The 23,510-nt window shown below is 35.6% G+C and overlaps 2 protein-coding genes across 6 annotated transcripts in view; one reads left to right on the top strand and one right to left on the bottom strand.

The window, feature by feature from the left end:
- tbxas1 (thromboxane A synthase 1 (platelet)) overlaps positions 1 to 7,385 on the bottom strand; it is a 76,920-nt gene extending 69,535 nt beyond the window's left edge. Inside the window, exons 1-3 of one of the 3 annotated variants that reach the window (XM_039650468.2) lie at positions 7,332 to 7,385; positions 4,208 to 4,237; positions 3,061 to 3,192 (exon numbers count right to left, since the gene is read on the bottom strand). In XM_039650468.2, the coding sequence (XP_039506402.2) occupies positions 3,061 to 3,161 (101 nt within the window). In that variant the 5' untranslated portion in view covers positions 3,162 to 3,192; positions 4,208 to 4,237; positions 7,332 to 7,385. Of the gene's footprint in view, positions 1 to 3,060; positions 3,193 to 4,174; positions 4,238 to 7,331 lie in introns of those variants that run through there. The other 2 variants (XM_039650470.2, XM_039650469.2) reach the window with 2 other exon arrangements.
- A 1,626-nt stretch (positions 7,386 to 9,011) lies between these two features.
- Positions 9,012 to 23,510, top strand: part of hipk2 (homeodomain interacting protein kinase 2) — a 106,280-nt gene continuing 91,781 nt past the window's right edge. For all 3 annotated transcript variants that reach the window (XM_039650387.2, XM_039650386.2, XM_039650385.2), the window contains exon 1: positions 9,012 to 9,380. In XM_039650387.2, the coding sequence (XP_039506321.1) occupies positions 9,362 to 9,380 (19 nt within the window). In that variant the 5' untranslated portion in view covers positions 9,012 to 9,361. The remainder of the gene's footprint in view (positions 9,381 to 23,510) is intronic.

Here is a 23,510-nt window from a genome sequence, read left to right as displayed (position 1 = left end):
TGTTCCGTAACACTGCATCTTTTGTAGTTTACATTTATGTGTTTGATATGCTTTTCAAGGATGCAAGGCTTATATTTAACAGTGCATTCAAGTCTCAAATCAGGGACTAATCCTCTAATATGGATTATTCCCATACCCAACCCAAAATGCTTATTGACATACCCTCCATAAAATCCAGATTTCTTTTTTTTTTGTATTCTCTTTGTCATATAGCTAACCCTGTGCAGAAAGGTTTTATCCCCCAAATCTCCATTAGCACTGTGAGTGACAGAGTAGTGAGCCCTTACATAACTAACCTCTTTACATCCACTGTGAATGACAGTCGTGCCTTTGCTAACAGACAAGAATTTACTTGTTTTGTGTATGTGTATGCAAGTTAAATTTCAGGGACAGCATTTGAACCTCATGGAGGGAAAAAAAGCAGTTGATCAGCATCCGATTCTTTCGTCTGTTTATCATTTATTATCTAATTTCTTAGATAATGTTATATGGACTTCCAAAAATCCGGTGCAACACAGGGCCAAATATTTGTGCCTCTATTTTTCTCTGTGAAAAAACAGATAAACAAATTCACAGTGAAAAAAAGGTACTTAAACTTGAGAAAATGTTGCCGATTAAACTCCGAGAGGACAATTTAGCCGTTTTATTTTCTATTTCTTGTGTTTTCACTATCCGTTCTCAAAATTTTTTTCAATGATGTACAGTAAAGGCGCACCGGGGTAAAAGGCACATTTTACTTTATTCTCTTTAAAACCACTAGATGACACAAAAATTCAGCTCCGCACTTTTCTTAACAAGCACTTTTAATGATGCATGTGGACATTTGACTAATCCAGCAACACAAAGTTGATTCTGTACTAATATTTAATGATTTTTAAAATGTTGTAGATTTAAGTAGCAAATGAGAATCGCTAAAATGATAATTTTTAGATAAATGTATACATTTAATTAATACATTTTGAGATAAATGTCTTGTTATTGTTTTCCAGGGTAATTAAAGCAATATGTTAAAAAAAATATGTAAAAGTATGGTTTTTGGGGGTAAAATGCGCCCCTGCTTTCGGGGCGAAAGGCACAATAAATAGCATTATAATAAACAACTGATTGACTTTTCCATTTGTTGACGTGACATGGTTCGATTCAGATGGTAAATATCATTTATTAAGTTGGGAGACAATCACCATATTTATAATGAAACCATCATATTTAAAAATATAATGTTAATCGTATCATATAATAAATATTTATTGTTATATTAAATAACTGTGGGATGTCATCCAATGCTTCAGAATCTTTACTTTTTCAGATAATTTTGTTATTTTATTTACATTTTAAATAAATGTACCTATTTTAAAGACAGTATATTTATAATAAAAATGAATTTATTTATTTATCCCCAAATATATATATATATATATATATATATATATATATGGTAAATTATATTTTTTAATTTAAGTAAATATAAATAGATAGAGATACAAGATTTTAAATAAAATAAATTATTTTGAATACAGTGAATACAAAAAACATTGCATGTCTCTAATGCTCTATAATCTTTAAAAATGTATTCATGAAAGTTGCCATTTCTCTTTGATATTTCACCGATGTAATTTAGTAAAAAAAATTTAATTTCATTGAACCTATAATTTGTAACCTATAATTAAATTTCTTAGATAACCTCGGAAAAAATTACTCCAGCAAACAAACTAGATGTATTTTACCTTAAATGAAAATAGCTGGAGCTGCAGTTGACTTAAAAGTGTTTTCCCTAACTGTTTGAATAGCATAGTAATACTATACTGTATGACACACGTTAACATAGCAGTTTTAGCACACTAAACAGTGATGCCATGTCCTCCATTACATAAGCATCCCAATGGAAATATATAAATAAAAAATAAGAAAACCGCAGCATTTAAGTGGAAGTAAAAGCATTGCTTATCTTTTTAGACTGGCTTAAGTTCATAACCTTTAATTACCCAGCAGGCTGTAGTTCAGAGGACTCCTGTTGCTATTGACAACATGAGAAAGTCTTCTTTCAGTGCTCTTTCTCTGTTAAAGGTGACGGTTTAAATGTTAAAGAAAGAAGGGTGTGACTATGACTAAGCCCTGTAAAAATGGCTGTAATTAAATTCACTGAAATTAACGCTCCAATAAAGTTCTGATATATAAGATAACCTTAACAGAGACCTGCAACTCTGATCAGCTTCTCACAGAGCAATGTTGAAATAATACTTCATTTAAATATTAAGCACTTTTGTTTAAAGTCACTGCATTGTTTTTTTTAAGCGCTGCTGTCCAACAGAATCATGTCACTCTCTATAAAATACAGCTGAACAGAAGGTTTTTTGCATTCAAGTGACTGCATTTTTTTTTTTAGTCATTTAGTCGCTATACAACGAAAATCGGACACTCTGTCACAAGATGTCAATGCATACTGTGTCAATCATCTTTAAACATTGCAAAGGCATAACTGGCACTATTGCAAGATCAGAAGATATTGACGCAGTAATTAATTCACAAAGAGAAATAAAATCAAAATAGCTCAGTTTTGACAGAATCACCATTTGGAAACTATGACTAAACCTCCAGGCATCTATGTGTCATAACCACATGCTTTTTGACAATTTATTCTTATAGAAATATTTATATAATGTTTTTATAGCTATCATCATGTGATGCTTCTAATCGATGAACCCGTCAGGTATATTTGTCGAGGATAAGGCTTGAAAACATGAGCTTTTTACTTCTGTATTTACTATTGCCACAATTGCGTTCCTGGGGCAAAAACTATGTATTTCTTTCAGCCTGGCCTTCGCATGACTGTAAAATGGGAAGTGAATATGGATGTTGTCTGCATTCAAACAGGAAGTTGCTTAAAAGATAAGTGCAGATACACGTGCTATTGGAATTTGATCAGTTCATTCCATCCAGTTCCTGAAAAACAAGCCCGAGCTGTTTGGATCTCCATGCTTTAGAAACATTGGCATAAGAAATCTGCGATTGCAATCTGAGAAAAATGTTTGTGAAACCTCATGATCAAATTGTTTTACTCACCAGTAAAGGAGGCCAAGGAACAGCAAGAAAAGGCCCACAGACACTGAGAGTCCACTCGCCTCGACTCCAAACCATTTCAGAATGTCAACTAAAGACTGCATGATGAGACCCGTGACTCTCACCGCTGGCTCCCTGCACACAGAGACGATGCCAAACTAAATGCACTTAGAGTTCAAAGTAAGTATGTGTTATATTCAAACTGTACACAATATGAAAGTGAGCTTACAATCCCAACAGATAAACAATTTTAGATGTTAATAAAAAAACAACAACAAAAAAACAAAAACAAGACAAGTAAATTGATATTACTTATTATAGCACGATATTGCACTGTATTTTTTTTTTTTTTTTTACAGTACTGGGTAATACAAACTACATGGGTTAAGGTTATAATAAGGGTTGGTACCAAGTTATTAACCCAAGGCGTCACCTTTTGACCATGCATCAATATTCGACGCTTTAGGCGCCCCTTAGCCTCAGCTACATGACGCGATCCTAGAGCGTCATCCAACTGATGCTAAAGGAAAAGCGTCATTTAGATGATGCGGGTAGGTTTAGGTCTGGGGTAGGGGTAGGGTTGTGCGCGATCCTAGGGCGTCATCTAATTGACGCTAAAGGGTGCCTATATTGAAGCATGTCAAAATGCTTCGCAAGGCGTCAGTTAGGTGACACCTTGGGGGTGGGAATGGGCTGGCAATTACTATAACGAGTACGTATGTACATGGGGAACTGACTGTAAAATAAAGTGCTTCCTGCTTTGTATAATGACAATTTAACATTTATCCATTAATTTTGGTTGCTGCATAGGCCAGAACAATGAAATATGTAAATACATAACACACAAATAAACACTATAAAAGGGAAATTATATAAATTACAACGTTAACTGCAGAAAGCAACATAGCTAATATTGCACCATTGGGGTTTAAACCTGGCTATATTGTTTGCTTCTGCTAGCTAGCTGCTAGCTAACTAAACAAATAAAAACAAGAGATGAAAATAACTTCTGTGAGATAAGTTAATTTCGCTACTTAAACGAACTTTTCCTCGATTTTTGTTCACTGCAGTGTAAAACAAGCAATGAATAAACAAAACAAGTTGTCATCATATTTACCCGTTTTTAAAATAGGAAATCCCAGAGACTTACTGTATACTGAAGCAGTTACCCAAGCAATATCTACAATGGGGAAAAAACAAAACAAAACACTTAGCAAAGAGCGACCACTCTAGAATTGTGCCAGCGAAGTTCAGATAACATATCTTCTTATACATATCTAATTATATAATTATATCTTCTTTATAAGAACACACTGCCCTGTGATTCACCTCACTAGTATTTTCAGTGGTAAAAGATCATTACAAAATGTAAATGGTTAACAAGCTCAGAAGTTGCAATTGTCAAGTTAATAATAAAAAAAGGGAAAAAGAACTAGCTTATAAAAATCAATAAAACTACAAGAACTATTTTTTTTTACTCTAAGCAAGAGAATACAATTAGGTTTAGGTAATGCTAACTGACTTCAGCGTGCAAAAACACACAATCAGATTCCTTCAACCTTCTTATGAAGACTTTATTTTTCACTGCTTCTCTCACTTGCATGTTTGATGCTCCAGTGGTGCCCAAACTTTTTGAAAGCAGGGCACCCCTTTGTAGTTTTCTTTTTTCCACGGCACCCCAACCCAATTAAACTAAACAAACATGTGTACATACAATTGATGCCGGTAACGCATAGTCTGAACACTTTTTTCAGTAATCTAACGCGTTACTATTTCCAACCCAGAAATCAGATTAAAGTTACTTATCTAATTTATACTGGGTTACTATTTTTGTCATTTTCTTTAGTAGCTACAAATGATGGCTGACATGCAATATGAAACAGAAATGTGTGTGAGAAGGCAAAATCACGACACACCCCTTCCAAATCCCAGAGTTATCCTTCCCGTCCAGGTCTAATGCAACCACATCTTTAAATTACTAGTATTATATTGAGTTAAGATTATAAAAATACGTAGACCTACACCACAAAACTAGTTGAGGATAAATTCTTTAAAAATGGGCAATTCCAGCGTGGACGAGACATTTGAGGTAAAAACAAAAAAAACAAACTTGAAATGTAAATTCTCAAAAAAAAAAAAAAAATGCATTTAAGACCAGTATATTGAAACGTCTTAACCATACCCCCTTAAGACATTTGAAAAATATCAGTCTACACATGCGTTTAATATTTAAGAAGAAAAAAAAAAAAAAACATCCGTTACAAATGTGACACAAAAAAAACTTTTACTTAGGTGGCAAAAGTACAAAAAGTAATTCTACCCACTGAAAAGAAGAGTTGGCTCATAACATAAAATATTTATTTTTTCTTATTTTTCGGGTACATATTTATGAGGGAGAAATCATGTTACGTGACAGTTCCCGTTATGGACTCCGAAAGCGCCTCTGAGCTGCTTTAAAACTTTCACATCAAACATAAAGCATATCCTTTCATTAAGGTGAATTTCGTTTTTGTGTTAATTGTATCTTAATTTTAATAAATGTTTTTAATCAACCAATTGCCTGGATTTAATAAATAAGAAGTAAACATATAACGGACAATAGATTATCAGGACACGGCGCCGGCGCCTGGAGCTCGTCTGTCATAAATTAATCGAAACACAGCATTATAAGGTAGGCCTACTTGCCTCACACACCAGAGAAATATAGAAAGCTCGAAATGTCTACTTTTAAACAGGACAATTCAAAAAGAAAGAAAAGATTCTCTGCTTATGTAATCCGTAGGCCTATGAAATGTGTATTTCTCTCTGGCGCATTCACTACTGAAGTGATCGCGAGTCAGGTCAAGAAAGACTGTCTTTTGTTTTAGAAAAACACATATTAACGTGAAGCCAAGAAAGACGGTCTTTTGTTTTATGTTTTAGAAAAACATGTAGGCTAGGCTATTTATGTTAAGTGAAGCCTAAAGAGAGAGTGTCATTATTTTTATTTTTTATAAAAAAGACCGTCGGTCTTCTGGGCTGTGTTATTTCTGCTTTTCTTTTGTTTAAACCTATAAATTTATCCATTTGTCCTTTTCTGTCAATCTGCGTGAAATATAAAATTGAGCCCATTACAAAGGGCGGAGCTAGCGGGACGATTCCCTATCCCGACAACAGTCCAATAAACATTTCAACTTTAAATGTAGGCTATGAAATAATAGGATTTTTTTTTTCGCTTATTTATTTTCGTTTGGACATGCATATGTTGGTGTTTTGATTATTATTTTAAAATATGGTGTAAAAGGTTATTATAGCCATGGTACGATAGTTAGCCTATTTTAGGCAGTTTACAATAAAGCTGAGATTCTGCGGCACCCCTAGCCAGTTGTCACGGCACCCACTGGGAACCACTGCTCTAATCTATGCATTGTAACATGTGTCTTACAGCTTTATGATTTCTCCAACATTTCTTTCTCTAAATCCCAAAGGCTCTTGATAGTGAAGAAGAGGCCCTGAGATAGGCTATGACATGATGATGCACTTCCAAGTCAGTGTGGAGGTGCAGCAAAGCTCCAAGGAAATGTAGCCTAAAAAGACAGAAACTTCCACTAGAGCTGTATACCTCCATGAGCACCAGCTTAATGTCAATAATCTTTACATTCTGTTAATAATTACATCGTCTTAATAGTTAACGCTGAAGTCATTGCGAGCATGGTTGACGTTATATCAATAGGCCTAACTGTTAAACACCAAGAGGATTTGGACCTCGACCAATGTGCAGAAGGGCCAAATATCACATGCGTAGGCTGGTAGGTTACTTTATTAGACAGAGATAAGACATCAAAATAATGACCATGACATGAGGAATATATTAAGCCGCATTACTATAGCCTAGTAAAAAGCTTATTAATGTGCATGATTTGCCATGATTAGGCTATCACATTTCAAAAAAAAGGAAAAAATGAAACATATCGTGTTCGTTCTTTTTTTCTTCTTCTTCTTCTTCTTCTTCTTTTTTTCCCCCCAAGGGTTGATTGCTGTTTAAAATTTAGTGGCAACACTGTGTTTCTGTTGCTCCAATACAAAAATGAAGAATAGTCTAATTTGTCATGTCACAGTCACATTGACATTTCCCCCGTTGTTATGAAATCCGTACAGCAGTTTAGGCTACGCATAAGATGATTGAGCAGCAGCGATGTTCTCTGCTATTAATATTTGCGGTTTCTCGAGTCAATCTAGGATGTTACCGTGTAATATGTTGAACGCGATAGTGAATGATATAACAACGCGCTTACCCTGTGTTTGCCAACAACCGCTTGCGATGACACTGAGGCGTACTGGGACTTGTAGTTTTTATGCATCTGAAAGATAAAACTACAATTTCCCACGCAATGGCTTGTGGTACTTGTAGTTTGCACCGATGACTAGTAAAATGGAAATGTAAAGTTCTTTATTTAAAATTAAATGAATTAAATGAATTTCTCAAACAAGAAAATTGAGTATGAAATGTAGCTAATGTTTAGTTACTATCCCCACATTCAATTGCTCTTTTTACTTTATATTAGCTACAGTATAGCTAGGCTCTATAGCTAGCTAATTAATTTCATAAACAGCTATATTTGGTTGGCTTGCATTTTAAAATAGTTTTTTTAAACTATTCTATTTTAAAACTGTTCTAGCTGACCAATAACTAATTTCTGTATGAATCTCTTTAATGCTTTATTATTATTAATAATATTTAGCTTAAACAATAAACATACTAAGATAAGCTATACAATAATTAGCTCATCCAGCTCATGTTACATTACATCTTATTTACTATCATTTTATAAATCTATACAAAAAATTAATATAAAACAGGGTTTGATAGATGTTATCCTTGCATTGTGCAAATACAATTTCCCATGCAATATTATCAATTGTATTGTCTCAACAACTATGGAAAATTCAGTCTAAAACAATACCATGGGTTCATCTATCTATTGACTGACAGGGTCTAAGAATATGATCATTGTGTCTATAGTTGATGTTTCTAAGAGTGACACAAGGTATACATCTTGCTTTTGGAAACATTGGACTCGAAGCCTGTACGTGTTTTATTAATGATGCCTCTTCAATTTTACTGTTTTTAACGGTTTGTATTGTTATTTATTTATTTAAATATCTGTACTGTGTTGTCTCTATGGACCTTTGTGTCTGGAATAAAGTTGATTGATTGATTGATTGATTGATTGATATTGTAATTATTTTATGAAATGCACATATTATGTATTAAAAATGGATGGTTCCAGAAATCTCGAGAGTAATAGGCTAAATGTTAAAGAGATTATTGCTCAAGATTACATCTCTCTAATCCCATTCTGATGGACTTTATTCTGCGCAAATCCACTGACGTCACTGGGCAATTCATAGCAGACAGAATCATCCAACCTGCTGGAGGAAAAAAAAAAAACGATTGATACAATCAATATTTTGAATGCAATAATCAAATACCGTTTTTTTAACGAGACACATTATTTTTTAATATAATCGGCCGAAACGTAAAAATAGGCCTAGAAAATTGTTGAGCTGCAACAATAGGATATTATTCATTTATTTATGTATTATTGTTGCAGTAGAAACATTACAAAAAACTAATATGTATGGGTATGGTATCATACTAAGTAATTTTGGCATGTGCAATTATGGTTGCATAATCTTTGACTAAATCCGTTTGGATGCATAACCATTCATTCAGTATTTCAAAGTACCACGGCATTAACATCTTATATCATCACTATACCGTCTTACCACCAAAATAAGGAATCAATACATGTCACATCAGTGGTATTTTAACAGAATTCGTTTTTTAGAAGGGTAGGCTAACAGGCTAACAGGACCTGATCGACTAGATCGTCGTTTGATTGAGAACCCCTGTTCAACACGATCGCTTGTCTCGTCGTTCGATTACAACGCAAAGTCGCTCCGTTCCACACTCGCTCTTTTCTCATTGCAACTTTTGCAGGCACTCACTCCACAGACATGATCACCAGCTGAAGCCAAGACCTGCAATTTGGCTCTCTTTTGGAGCCAAAACAGCATCGAGACCCGTGGAGTTAAGTTGCTGACATCCTTTTTTCATAACTCACCCGGAGCCGATTATTAAATAAAAATCCTGGATGTGATTTTTCAACCTTTTATCCTTTTCCTCTCCCCGATGAACTGGGTTAGTAATGCAGGAGACAGCAGCGATTCTGTCCGCGGCTCAAGATGGCAGATTTTTATTGAGTTGTGAACAGTGCTGTCGCTTCATTTCTTGCCATGAATAACAGAAATCCTTGCACCGATGGCCCCTGTATACGAAGGTAAGATCAACGTTACTGCCCTTACGAGGGTGAAATTAATGTCAGTCCTGCACATAATTGACTAACATAATTCACTCTCTCTCTGCAGAGAGACCATCGGGTCTGAGGTTTATTATTACCAATCTGTTTCATGTGTCAGAGAGGATGCATAAGGTTCAATTATAATTCTTTATCAAACCTTCGCTTTATATACAAGTTGTTGAATTCGCCCAGGATTATTGTGGATTAAGACTAACATGTATTTGAAACCCCGAACCTCCATCTGTTTCATTGTGCAGTGCTATCTCTTCACCCAATGTTTATTCTTCGAGGCTATCATTACAAAATATCTAGGTTTTATAATAGATGGCTTTGTGTTCTGTGTGTTCAATAGGCTACTATATAAAATAGATAATTGATCGAAACTGAAAGGGAAAAGTGGATATGAAGCAAACAGGCAGTAGGGTAACCTGTACAGATAGAGCATGATTGTGAATTAGTATTTACATCTTGGATTTGCTCTTACTCTTTTCTTATTTTACTAGTGTTATGGTATTGATAATGCACAGTATGGGTTGTAATGGTTTTAGATGAACTAATACACTGCAGTGTTAGTGACTAGCCTAATCCTTGTGCATGAATGCTTTATAAATAATAGGAGGCATGTAGTGCATCCTTACTTTTTTTTTTCACAACGAGGGGTGAAATCGATTTACCAACAGCCTAAAAAGCTGTTTTTGTTCTCCAGAGAGTATCCCGAGGTCACTTACAGGGTTAGTTCACATCAAATAAATTCTGTCATCACTATAACCACTATAGGCACAGCCTGTGGTTGAGTTTGGTTTCAGAATCAGATTAAGACTGAATTATATTCTGTCTGGTTTTAGCTCATAATTTGGACAAAGATGAAGCGGTGCCCTGAAAATGTCAGAGGTGCCATGCCAGCCTTTAGACAGCATAACGATTGCGTTTATCCTCTTCAATTTTTCAATATTTCTGATTGATTATCCATGCTCCCTCTGCTGGTGATAGCAACCACTCCCACCTGAATTTGTTTGAATCGGTGTCTGTCTTTTAGATTATTTGCACAAAATGAATAAGCAATACTTTTTAATATTTGCCCTAAGAAGCAAGTGGGAAGACATGTAAGCTTTTACTCAACAGTTCTACAACTTTTTCAATTAATTAGATTCATTACATAGATAGATACTGCAGATGGATGGATGCTGAAATAGATCTTGTGGGATTGTAACATTTTTAACATTTGGAGACCCTGAAGGTAACCTTATGGGACATCTGAAGACCCTCGAGGCTTGGCTCAGCCTTCATGTTACTTTAGAGGTTTGCTCTGGCTGTTGTGTAAACAGCATCTCTTATGGGAATGTTCACCATGATCCCAAACAAAACCGAGTGAGCTCATTTAAGAAACAATCTGTGGGATTCTAACCTCATTGTTCAGTCAAACTCATACATGGTGTAAAGAGAGATTTGCCATTTGGATGGAATAGTTGATGTAAAAGACATTGATCTGGTGGTTTCTCTTTCTCTACTCTTGCTTATTATAGATGCATGCACTTACAATGGAAATGTGGAGCAGATTCACACATTTCCTTTGCTATCCATATGTCTTGTGTGATATTATGAATGTCATTATGTAGTTTTTACACTTCAGATGGCTGGTTGTGTGGTTTCCTTTGCTGTTTGTCACTAGGGTTGTTTTCATTGAGTTGCAAAAGAGAAATTTTACCTCATTACGTTGCCTCTTGTGGTTTGAGCAACCAGTCCAATTTAATGGCAATATTTTGAGTGTATGTGAGGAGGATGCATTAAAACTATATAAATAAAATGTCTGTTCATGCTTGTTTAGCATTTATTTACGGATCCCTCTGCTCATTTCATGGCTGTCAGACGTGAGTATTGTTCGGCTAAGGCACATGCGTGTGTGCTGCATTGAGCTCTTTTGAAAAAGCAGGAGTAAAAGACCTTTCAGTTTGTGAATAAATATCTGTTACTGCTCCAGTTTAGGGTACAGACTGTCCGTGGAGACGTTTGTAATGCCAGGCCATAGTGAGAGCTCTTTGTTGTCGCTTTTTCCCCTGCACTGATGTGTCTTTGTGGAGCGCTGTGGTGCAGGCTCAACGCTCTGGCCCCAGATTACTCTTCCGTATGGGACTGAGCCAGAGGAGTCTTGGCTCCTGGCCCCGTAACCCACACTGACATGTTGATAAATGCCTGATGTGAGGACCAGGACAACCTGTCTCTACGGCAGAAGGAAGCAAATGTTTAGCTTTGGAAATCTACAGACGGAAAAAGACACCTTGAGTCAGGCCAGGGTTTTTTGGATTTATTTTTTCTCTTTATGTTGAGGGATCATGTGAGGTGATTTTATTTGCATTATTTAAAAAAAAAAATATATATTAAAAAACAAAACTCTTCTTATTTATTTTTTCTCATGCTGTTTTAAGTCTGTTTGACTTGCTTTCTTTACTGGAACACCAAAAGCAATGTTTTGCAGTATTTCCAAGCTGCACTGTACCGTAAATGTATTATGGTTTCCACAAAAATTTTTAAGCACCACAACTGTATTCAACATTATATATATATATATATATATATATTTAAAAAAAAAAAAAGACGAAGAAAAACGACTGAAGACTGGAGTGATGGAGTTTGCCATTAAATTTTTAAATGTATAAAATTAGGACATTTTTATTTTTAATTACTAAAGTAATCGCATCCAAAATAAAAGTTTGTGTTTACATAATATATGCGTGTGTAGTGTGTAATTATTTTAAAATATATAAAATTAGGACATTTTTATTTTTAATTACTAAAGTAATCGCATCCAAAATAAAAGTTTGTGTTTACATAATATATGTGGGTGCACTGTGTATAATTATTATATATATATATATATATATATATATATATATATATATATATATATAAATACATGCATGCATGTATATTTAAGAAAAAATATACAATATTTTCAAAATATTTTCAAGTATATACATGAAAATATTTCTTAAATATATACAAGCATATGTGTATATATATATATATATATATATATATATATGTTTATATATAAAATAATTACACACAGTGCACCCACATATATTATGTAAACACAAACTTTTATTTTGGATCCGATTAATTGTGACTAATTGTTTGACAGTCCTACTTCCAATCCAAACGGCTTCTGCATTATATATTCCATGTCCTCTGAAACCAATCTTTTAAAGACCCAGTATAATGGTCTTTATTGCCTAAAATACGTGATTAGTTTCTTGTAGATGATCTCTGCCAACTGGTTTTGCTTTTCAGACATTTAGAAACTGTCTTGGTTCCTCAATCCCCATGAGTTCGAATTCACTCCGCCATCTCCACTTGACGACTATCTACATCTCATAAAACATCTTTTATAACGTGTTTTTCTGTTTTGGTGTAGTTGATTCATTGTCCGTAACTGATCGTAACCCATGCTCAAGGTCCAAGGTCTTTGCCAGTTAAGAATTGCAGGAAAATCTATAAGTTTGGAGGTCACTACCCCTGACTGAGTTTACATTGTTGGCCCCCTTGATCAAGAGGAAGTGCTTCTTTGCAAGGACACTGATGCGTTGTCACAACAGTCTCCTTTTGGCAGACGGACAAATGCCTGGTTCTCATAGCCGTCCACGTTTGAAAACCACAATGGCTCCAGGTCGTTGGTCACTCTTAGAAATGGATGCTTGCATTATACTCCCATAAGTCCTTACAGGACTTTTTGCCTCACCGCGGGTTAATGAATGAACTGCAGTCTTACTGAATGTGATTATGTTGTCCACATCTTGTGCTCCTTTGAAGCCTGAGGGACATTTGAGCTCTCAGAACCTCAGTGGGGAAATGGCTCACAGGTGTGCTCTGGTGCCCAAGGGAGCAGAATTATGGGATATGGGGGTTGGTTAGTTAATGGGGTCTGTCCTGCTGACAGAAACTAAAAGTGTAGGGGAAAACGGGTCTTTTTGTTATGGGTGAGCTCATTCATTTTTTTATTTATTTATTTTTTTGTAAAGGCATTTGCTTTGTATGTGAAGTGTAACAATTTATGTTCACATAGAAACGGAAATGTAGTGTACAACATCAATGCATTCATTGACAGCATCTAAAATGTATGTATGAATGTATGATTTTAGAAATGTACTAATCTTTGATTTATCAGTAGAAAGACGAGAAAGACATTGTTAATGCCAAACTTATTTATAATTGAAATCAAGATAGGACTATAAAAAGTAAAGCTCAACATGTAGGAAATGTAAACACAGTGGATGTCTTCGTATAAGATGTTTTTCTCATGAACTGATTTATGTGGGTGCTGTCGCAGGGATTTTGACCTCTAGAAGTCTCACAGGATGAAACCGTTAAAATGTCAAATTAAGTGAACCGCTTTAAATGTGATGTCTTTAAATATTTAATTAATCTCTTTTATTATAAACAAACATTGAATATATTATTTTAAATATTCTATAAACCTCAGAGGATTCGTAAACATCTGTATGCCTCTGAAATTGTTCATTTGTAAAAGCGTTTACATTTCATATCTATATGCTGATATTGTATGTTTTATATGCAAACATATGAAAACGCACAGTATGTTTGCTAGAGTTGGGAAGGATCTGTGGAGAATTTAAGGGATTTTCTTTTTTTTTTGGTGCTGGACTGGTAAAGTTTTAATAGAATTATTAAATTTGATATTATATCAATTTCATTTCATTCTCCGTTCTAACAGTTCTAACTCGGCATTAATTGTTTACTATGAGTATTTCAATTTAGTAAATATTAGTATTCATTAATATTTTAAATGGGCTGTATCTTTATTTTTTAGTTTTATTTAGTCATAGTTAGTTTTATAATATTTCTGTTAATTTTTATTAAGAGTTACATACAGCTGCCAAGGGAACATTTCTCATTTTCGTTTAAATTTTCATCTTATATTTATATTGTATTTATTTTATTTATAGCATTATTTCAATTAATTAATTAATTAACTTTTTAAAAGTTGTTTTAGTTACCAATACCAAACATAATCCTGAGAGTAATTGCAATTATTTAATTCAATCGAATGCCTTTTTAACAGAAATAAACAAATCCCACAATTATTTACAATTTTATGTTTTAAAAATTATTTTTTTTGTACCTTTCGAAGGAGTTCTTTCTCATTACTTTTAGCTGATGGTTTTATGACACTGGTCTCTCTGGAATAATATTTATATACACCATTTTCAGTGTAAAAAAGTCTTTTTTTTTCTTGTACTTTAATAATGAGATGCACAACATTAGGTTTACTTATTATTTGAATTAATTTCTTATTTTTGTATTTTAATAATTTTGTGATTTTAGAGCAATGCCTGTTTAAAAGTTACTGTATACTGCAATGCATGCTTAATATCTTTTCAATAGTTTCACATGATATAAATAGAGTTTAGGTTAGGCTTTGGTTTAAGGTTAGTTACTTGTAATTATGCATAATTTACTGCTATAGTATTGACATGTAACTTCATCACCTTAAAATAAAGTATTACCAGTTTTTATACATGCCTCGGAAAGGGATGATCATCACGTTGCATTGCTCTTTCTCTTTGAGTTCTTATCTGTACTTCCCTCTTGGGCATCACAACACATGACCCGCAGGCTGCATAATGGGATTTTAAGATTTCATAATTAGCCTGTTTGTTGTGCTCATGTTGACTTGCGTAATCATTTATGTAACTCCCAGTTTAAATGACTAATTTGTGGTTCTCTTTTTGTGAGAGTTTCGGCGTGACTGGCAATGATTAGGCCGCTATAAGGTTTGAGGTAGAGAGATGGCAGCGATGTGAGCCTGCGAGCTCTCGCCACATGCGCTCCGCTGAGGTAGGTGAGTTCAGCATACGGAAACAGAAAGAAGCAGCTGCAAGCTTTTCTGTTTGTTTCGTGGTGCAGGCGTCAGGTATGATGCAGCACCAAGGGCATTTTCAGACAATGCTGAGTGTCATACCTTTCTACACCACCCACACTCATCCTGCAGCACCGATGCATTTTGGGATATGTGGCGTGTTTACACGGTAAACAAAAGGTTTGCATTTAGTTGCCAGGTTTTGTCAACATACGGTCACTTAGTCTGGTAAATAAGCAGCAGTGAAAATGCAAAGGTAAACAGAGGGATATGACAAGGACATCACACATATGAGACATTTGTGTTTTTTGTTTCAAAACATCACAAACTTACAGGAGGCACGGAATAAAAAAATAAATAAAAAGGTAGTTGCAACTTTTTATTTCACAGTTCTGACTTTATATTATATGTCACAATAGAAGGAATCACATTTGTTTCCGCCATGGAATAAAAAAAATGTCACAAATCTGACTTATTTTTAGATAAGAAAAGTCCAAATTGTAAGATACATGCATGCATGCATATATATATATATATATATATATATATATATATATATATATATGAAGAGTTCAGATGCAAAAGCCTCTAAATGCCATTTGAAATTTTCTTCTTTAATGATGATTTTTGTCAAACTTGTATATTTAAGTTCAGTGATTTCACTTAAATGGCAATCATAATTACCTATTAATTGTTATTTAAGTGAAATTACTGAACTTAAATATACAAGTTTGACAAAAATCATCATTAAAGAAGAAAATTCCAAATGGCATTTAGAGGCTTTTGCATCTGAACTCTTCATATATAATTTTTCAACAGACGGGCCTGTTTTGACTCATTCTGCCGGGTCTGTTGGATGTGCTTTTTTTTTTTTTTCTTAAAGGGTGGGGGTCCAACTGGCATGTTTCCTTTGATCAGATATGAGAGGATCAGTTCACGCTGGGGTCTCTCCCGGCTGCATTCTTCCGCCAACAAAGGGAAATGAAAGGGGGGCTTTTTTTCACAGCCGCTGGATTTGCGGGGCTGTAATCACATGGCAATTACTCCTTCATGAAGGCCACCATTCATTTCGCCTTCACACCTATGGTTACCGGCACCAGGGTTCATATCACCAGCCACTTACTGATGGAATTCAGCTGCTTTTGTACAATGCAGCCATGCTTATTCAAATGGATACGTCTACTTTCATCCGGCTACATTTAAAAACTGTTTTTGTTTCAAAGCACTCTCCGTCCACCCTAGTGTTTACACTGTAAAAATGAATATGCTTTATCTAATCAATAAAATTGTGGCAACAGATTACAAGCAATATTATTTATTAACTTGAACAAATTAGAATTGAGTAATAGTTAATCAAATTAACATTCTAATTTGTACAATTTAATTAATAATATTGCTTGTAATATGTTGCCACAATTTTATTGATTAGATAAAGCATATTATTTTTTTCAGTGTATCCAAAAGTTGCTCATCCACACTGACATGTCTGAAACGCTTAAATCACCTTATTGAAACATAATAAAGTTCACTGAGATGATCCCAAAAGACCAGACATATTAAAGTTCACGAGCTATTCTTCTGGCACGACCATTTCATTAGCAAAATATCCCTCCGCTCAATGGTACGTCCAGGTCACACTTAAAATCGCTTTTCCATGGTCTAAAACGCACCTTAAGTACATTTTCTGTAATATTGTACAAAGTAACATTTATTTTTCACAACAGACTGATCTCATGATGTATGACACGCCAATTCGTATTTCCATTTTTGGCGTGCCGCCATCAACACGCATAATCGCTTTTCAGTGTGTTTATGAATGCCGTTGACTTAGCGTTGAATTACTGTATATATAAATATATGACCTACCCCAACCCTGTCCCTAAACCTACCGGTCACTGGGGTTAAGACCATTTATGAGTATTCCCCTACTATCCTAGGGAAAAAAATATCGCTCCCCAGATGTAGATCTACATTTTGCTTCGTTTCGCTCAGACATTTAACGGCGTGTACATACACTCGGACATTTAAGCCCCGTTTACACGAAGGGAAAACGCAGATATTTCCCTGTGGATTGGCCGTTTTTATCACTGAAAACGATTATTTCTAAAAACTCCGGCCAAAGTGGAGATTTCTGAAAATGCTGGTTATGTGTTGTCGTGTGAACTAGGAGAAACGGCGTTTTAGGTTCTCTCTTGTCGATTCTGAGGATTCTGATTGGCTTGCATGGCTTCGTCCTTAACCCCTACACTGCCGCCAATAGGTTTGGCATAATTATGATGATGGCGCTCGACGGCGTATTTATGCGGGTGTGTGAACGATGTTATTTTTGAAAACGGAGAGTGGGAAAATATTGGTTTTGCCAAATACCCGGCTTTTTGTAAATGAACACGTGGATAGCTCAAAATGCGTATAGATAACACACCACTTGACATGAAAGTGGCGTGTATTTTTACGCAAAAGTCATGATGTCATGTTGCTATGAAAGTGAATCTAGATGTCTATGGATACAGTATGCCTCAGATGACTAAACAAGCGTCATGGTTTTCGAATACCTCTGTATTCAAAGACAACAGTACAACGCAAAGATGCCGTCTCAATGTGGACGAAAGCCGAAATGTAGAGAACAAGATTAGTGATTAATTATCCAATTAAAAGAAGATTAATTATCGAGATTAATGTTGACATAGCCTATATATCAAGTGGTTGATGACATGGGCATCTTTGGTTTTTAGCCACACATTTAATTTGAGCTGTAAGTTCAGTGCATGGAGATAAAACGTGGTTTTGTTGTCTCATGTGCCGGTTTTTGTAATGTGGGTTACTGTGCATGAGCATACATGGATGAACACGAGGGTTGACTTGGCATACAATGCATTCATTGGTCTTTCAGTATGTTCTCCCCCTCCCTTTTCTACCCATGCCATGCCAGCTTGCTGAAAGCACATTGTCTATGCCCTATATAATCCCATTGTTGTCGAGAAGCCCCCAAGACTAAGGCCACTTGGCATGGGTTTATTTGGGTTTATGCACAGTCCGAACTTGATGTGACAGACAGATTAACTTTACCCACAAATATCTCATAGTTGGCACCTAAATAAAAAAACACTGACTGTTGACTGTTGTTTCAATGGTTATATTTATTAGGGTTGGTATTGTAGATATAAATCTATCCAATTTGTTTAAAAAAGTTATTTAAATAAATTATAAAAAAAGTCAATGGTAATAATGAGACATTTAAAAAGTGGTTAAACCATTCAAAGAAATATGCTTTGGATTTTCTCCTCTTGTATTGATATAGATAGTGAGAACAGGATCAGTAAAAGTTGCTTGCTGGTTTCAAATTGGCATTGCCTATCCCACGCGAGAATGTACGTCTCCGTCTTCCTTTAACCGTTTCTCAAAGCTTCAGGAGAATAGATAACAAGAGCCCTGAGAGAGATGTTGTCAATAAAGAAGTCTCTTGAAAATGGTCACTTCCCACCCTCTCATTCTCATGTTTAATGCCTCACGTACTGACAGTGCTGCAGGTAAAACTCTCCACACACACAGTCATTGTGGGGTTTGGCCGTCCAGCCCGACTGTGGGCTCTTCACAGATGGCTGCAGGTAGCGTGACACGCTTGGCTGATAACCAAAGGACTTCAAAGCCCCAGACAGCCAGAACAGAGCTAAGTCTGCCCCATTTTTTTGATGTGCGCCTGGAGGAGAGAGAAAGGGACACTGGCGCCCCGACAGACCAGAGCGTTCTTAAGAGCCGGAGATGAGCGGCCCCATTGCCCCTTAATGAGCTCTGCTCGAAAACCCATCACGCTCACTCACAGGTCTTCTTTGTCAAGAAAGCTTGATCAGTAAAAGGGTAGACTGTAGTTAACTAAGCAAAGCTCTGATTGGCAACTATTTTAAACTAATCTTGACTTCTAAGAGATCCAATTTTTTTCACTTTAATTGGAAGTTCTTTTTGAATTTGCAGCAAAGGGAAGGTTTGAAATGCATAGTTCAACCAAAATATGAAAATTCTGTCTTTTACTTGGGTTTGTTTCATTACAAACCTGTATGATTTTCTTTTGGAAGACATAAGAAGATAGAAAATGCCTGTTTTTGTCCATGAAACGAAAAATCAGTGCAGGTCATCCTTAACTTATGAAAATAATGTTTTAGTTGACAAGAAACCAAATATTGAGACATTTTCTATAGTACTTTAGCATGATAGAATAATTTATACTGTTTAAAGGTTTGGTGTCAGTAAGATTTTAATAATGTTTTAGAATGATTCTTTTTTTGCTCATCAAGGCTGCATTTAATTGATCAGAAATATAGTAAAACCTTTCTGTTTTTAATATATTTTAAAGACTAATTTATTCCTGTGAGGGCAAATCTGCTTAATTATTCCAGTCTTCAGTGTCGCATGACCCTTCAGAAATCTTTCAGAAAGATTTGGAGCCAAAAAAAAAAAACATTTCTTATTATCGTCAATGTTGCATAAAGCTCTGCTTGATGTATTTGTGAAAACGATATTTTTTCTGGATTCTTTGAGTAGAAAGTTTTGCAACATTGTAATGTGTTTATGCTCACTTTTGATCAATTTAAAGGAGTAGTTCACTTTTAAAAAAAACAACTTTTGCTGATAATTTACTCACCCCCATGTCATCCAAGAAGATGTCCATGTCTTTCTTTCTTCAGTTGAAAAGAAATTAAGGTTTTTGATGGAAACATTCCAGAATTTTCTCCATATAATGGACTTCAATGGGAAGCAAAAGGTTCAAGGTCCAATGAGAGTTTCAGTGCAGCTTCAAAGGGCTTTAAATGACACCAGACGATGAATAAGGGTCTTATCTAGCGAAACGATCAGCCATTTAAAAAAAATAAATAAAAAAGTTTAAGTTTTATAAGCTCAAATGCTCGCCTTGCTCTATTCTGTGAAGAGCGTTCATGACTCTCCTGTTCAAACTCATTCATCAAAATGAACAAATCTTTTTTCGAGTCATGACTCGAAGAGTCCTAGATAAGACCCTTATTCATCGTCTGGTGTCGTTTAAAGCCCTTTGAAACTGCACTGAAACATGTCATTTGGACCTTGAACCGTTTGGTTCCCAATGAAGTCCATTATATTGAGAAAATCCTGGAATGTTTTCATCAAAAACCTTTTTACTCCTCTTCAAGGTAGAGAGCATGGAAGATGCGCTTTGGGCCGCTGGTGCGTGACGCAAGCTATGGATTTCACTCCATACACTCTCATTGACCGCCTTCTGAACTGGCCTATCGTTCAACACGCATTCGAGAGAACGGCACAGAGTGAAAGGGAGTCTGATGATAGATGCGGTAACTTCCATCCTCTCTATCTTCTCCTCTTCTGGGGTGCATCTTGCAGGGCCGATATCTTGGAGGTTAATAATTGAAAGGTTGCTGGTGGGTTGATGGCCGGGTGTAGTTGTGCGTAGGCTGTAACCTTTGTGTGTGTGAGACCCCCTCCCCTTTTTTTTTCAAGATCAATGACACATGCAAGCCTGCCCTCCCCTCTGTGTATCCCATGACCGGTCAGGGTAGATTGACGCTTCCAGAGCCTAGAAAATCTCAGTCTCCTTCCTCACTCCGTCTCCAAGAAAGGCCAAGCGCTGACCTTTTCCTATGAAAGCATGGCCTTTGTCGTTTCTGGGATTGTTGTTTTTACCTTGTAAACTTTATGACCGTGAACAAGAGTGCGAAGGAGAACGAGGTCGCGGTTTCTACGCCATGGATGGTAGCTGAAACAACTGTGGATGAGCGTAAACACTGGGACTCGTTCCCTTGTGGGCTCTAGATCCTGTTTATTCGAGGCTGGACACCCTCTTTCATGTGTTTTGAAAGTCTGTGTTGCCTTTGGTGCCATGGACTGCCTGACTGATTAAAGGCTTCTCTCTTTGAGATGTACGACACCAGAATGTCTCAATCTGTGAATCCCTTTGGGACGGTGCTTCAGGGACGTTATAACTTCTAACTCGACTCAGAGACAAGACAAGACCGTCAATAATGTATATGTCCCCTTTCTACTTTCAGTATGAATGCGAGTCACATGTTGTGTGTACTGTATATAATGGAGCGCCTGTCACATTTAAAGTGGGACCTTAAGGGGCCAGAACACTTAGAATTCAGCCTTGACATTAAAAAAAGAAGACCGGAATGAGGAAACAGAATGTTAGTTTGGAGTCCCAGCAATTTACTTTTCATTTTTTATTTACCTTTTTTTGGCCCAATATAGTGTTGTCTGCTATTAGAAATTAACATTTATTTTAATTGATTGTGTAAATTTAAAGAGTACATGTTCATTTGCCCCTTTTATACATTTAAATGATCTGTTCCATCATCTAAAACTCAATTTTTATCTTTACAAACACTTTTTTTATGTAATAAATGTAATCTTTAGCAAATCGTATGGATATCCATTGCTTAGTTATACTGTAAATTATAATGTTGTGATGCCTAGATCAAAATCAAGTTTTATTTTGATTTATTTAGAGCGTAGATTTGTATTAGTTACAACAATAACATCACTTTTATCAGCATTTTAATGTCATAAAACATCTGCGTGAACATTCTTTTTGCGTTCGGTTTGGAATGACATGAGGGTGAGTAAATGATGACTGACTGTTCATTTTTGGATGGACTATCCCTTTAAGGTGTGTGTTTGTGTGAGGGGCAGTTTGGCACTGTGGCCTGAAATGTCTCATGTGGCTGACACTGCTAAGACCATGTGCCTGCACTTTTGCATTTGAGATTGGAGGATACGTACATAAACACACTCACACACACATGCTATAGTCCCATGCCCGAAGAGAAAGCAGGGAGGGGGTGGGTTGAATGCTTATCACAATCAGACACATGGACAGTGTATGTGTGTGTGTGTGTGTGTGTGTGTGTATGTGCTTGTCAGACCATCACTGCTTTCAGGGCTGATCCATTTCTACAGCCCTGTTCTATGCCAGCCAGGCAGCGCTCAAAAAACAAACACAAATGCTTTGGAAACCACTATATGGCTCATTGGCTGCCGTGAATACTGATCGGGTCTGACTGGTTCTTTAGCACTTTGGTATGATCTGATCCTGAGAGACTCCCCAGCTCAGATATGTTTTAATGTGTGTTTGTTAATGTCTGAGAATCTCAGAAGGATACTTCTCCATGTGTTTGCCCATGCATGAAACCAAAGACAGCCATATTCACGGTAATGAATTCCACAATCCACAGCACTACAGGGCCACCCAAATGATGTATGCAATGTGCAACACAAGGACTATGTCTTTGTTGTTTGTTTCATTTCGTATTCCATGCATATTTTCAGCAATGAAATGTGGGAATCCTGGTCAGCTAATCAGCCTTACAGAACATTAGATTTACATTTTAGAAGCTTTCCATCCATCCATTTCCAAACTGCTGATCCTTTGTAGGGTCTTTGTGTTTGTCCAAACTTAAAATTATGTATGTGTGTTACTTTATGTATGATTTTTTTTTTTAGATCATGTTGGATTTACCCAAGATTACTGTTGATATAATTGAACGGTCATCTGGTTTTGTGCGCTGTGTGAGTGACTGGTTTTCATCAGCCAAGGATCAGGTATTTAGGGGCTTTCTCGTTTTTTGGCTCTTAGTTTATGGGCAGAGCATGTTGTTTGTTTGGATCTGACTAAGTACACTTTTCTTTTACAAGTTGAGTCACATGACTGTAATGAAGCTGTGAGTCAGAGAAGGTTCAGTCTCAAACGGTTATTTAAATTGAATCAAGACGCTTTCTTCAACCAGGACATGGCCCATATCAAGGGTGAACAGATTTACAATGGTAAACAAACAGAACAAAACAAAAAAAACTTAGAGTTAATTAAGAATTATTTGGTATAAATGTAATACTACTGATTTTAATACTTTTAAAATAGATAAGGAGAAAATAAAGGAAAAAAAGTGCAGAGAGGTTCAAAATAGAGAATGTAATGATTAATGAAAAGGATATTAAGAGATGCAATTAAAAAAAAATGCTATTAAGATTTATGCCTTAACTTGAATGACTGTTAAAAATAAATATATTTGGGGGAAATCAATACATATGCGTATTTATTCAGCTCTTTTGAAGGTAATTAAAGAAAAACATGTAAAAGCTATTAAAAATGATTTGACTTTTATCATTTTTATTAGTTTTCGTATAAAGGTCATAAAGGCAATACAAAATTATGGCCCATGTATAAACTCATTCATCATCTTTTTGTTAAAACT

Source organism: Pimephales promelas, chromosome 10 (genome assembly GCF_988280905.1).
Source record: "Pimephales promelas chromosome 10, fPimPro1.hap1.1, whole genome shotgun sequence".
Lineage (NCBI taxonomy): Eukaryota > Metazoa > Chordata > Actinopteri > Cypriniformes > Leuciscidae > Pimephales > Pimephales promelas.
Note: the sequence above shows the minus strand (reverse complement) of the source record. Positions and strands in the feature narration are given on the sequence as shown.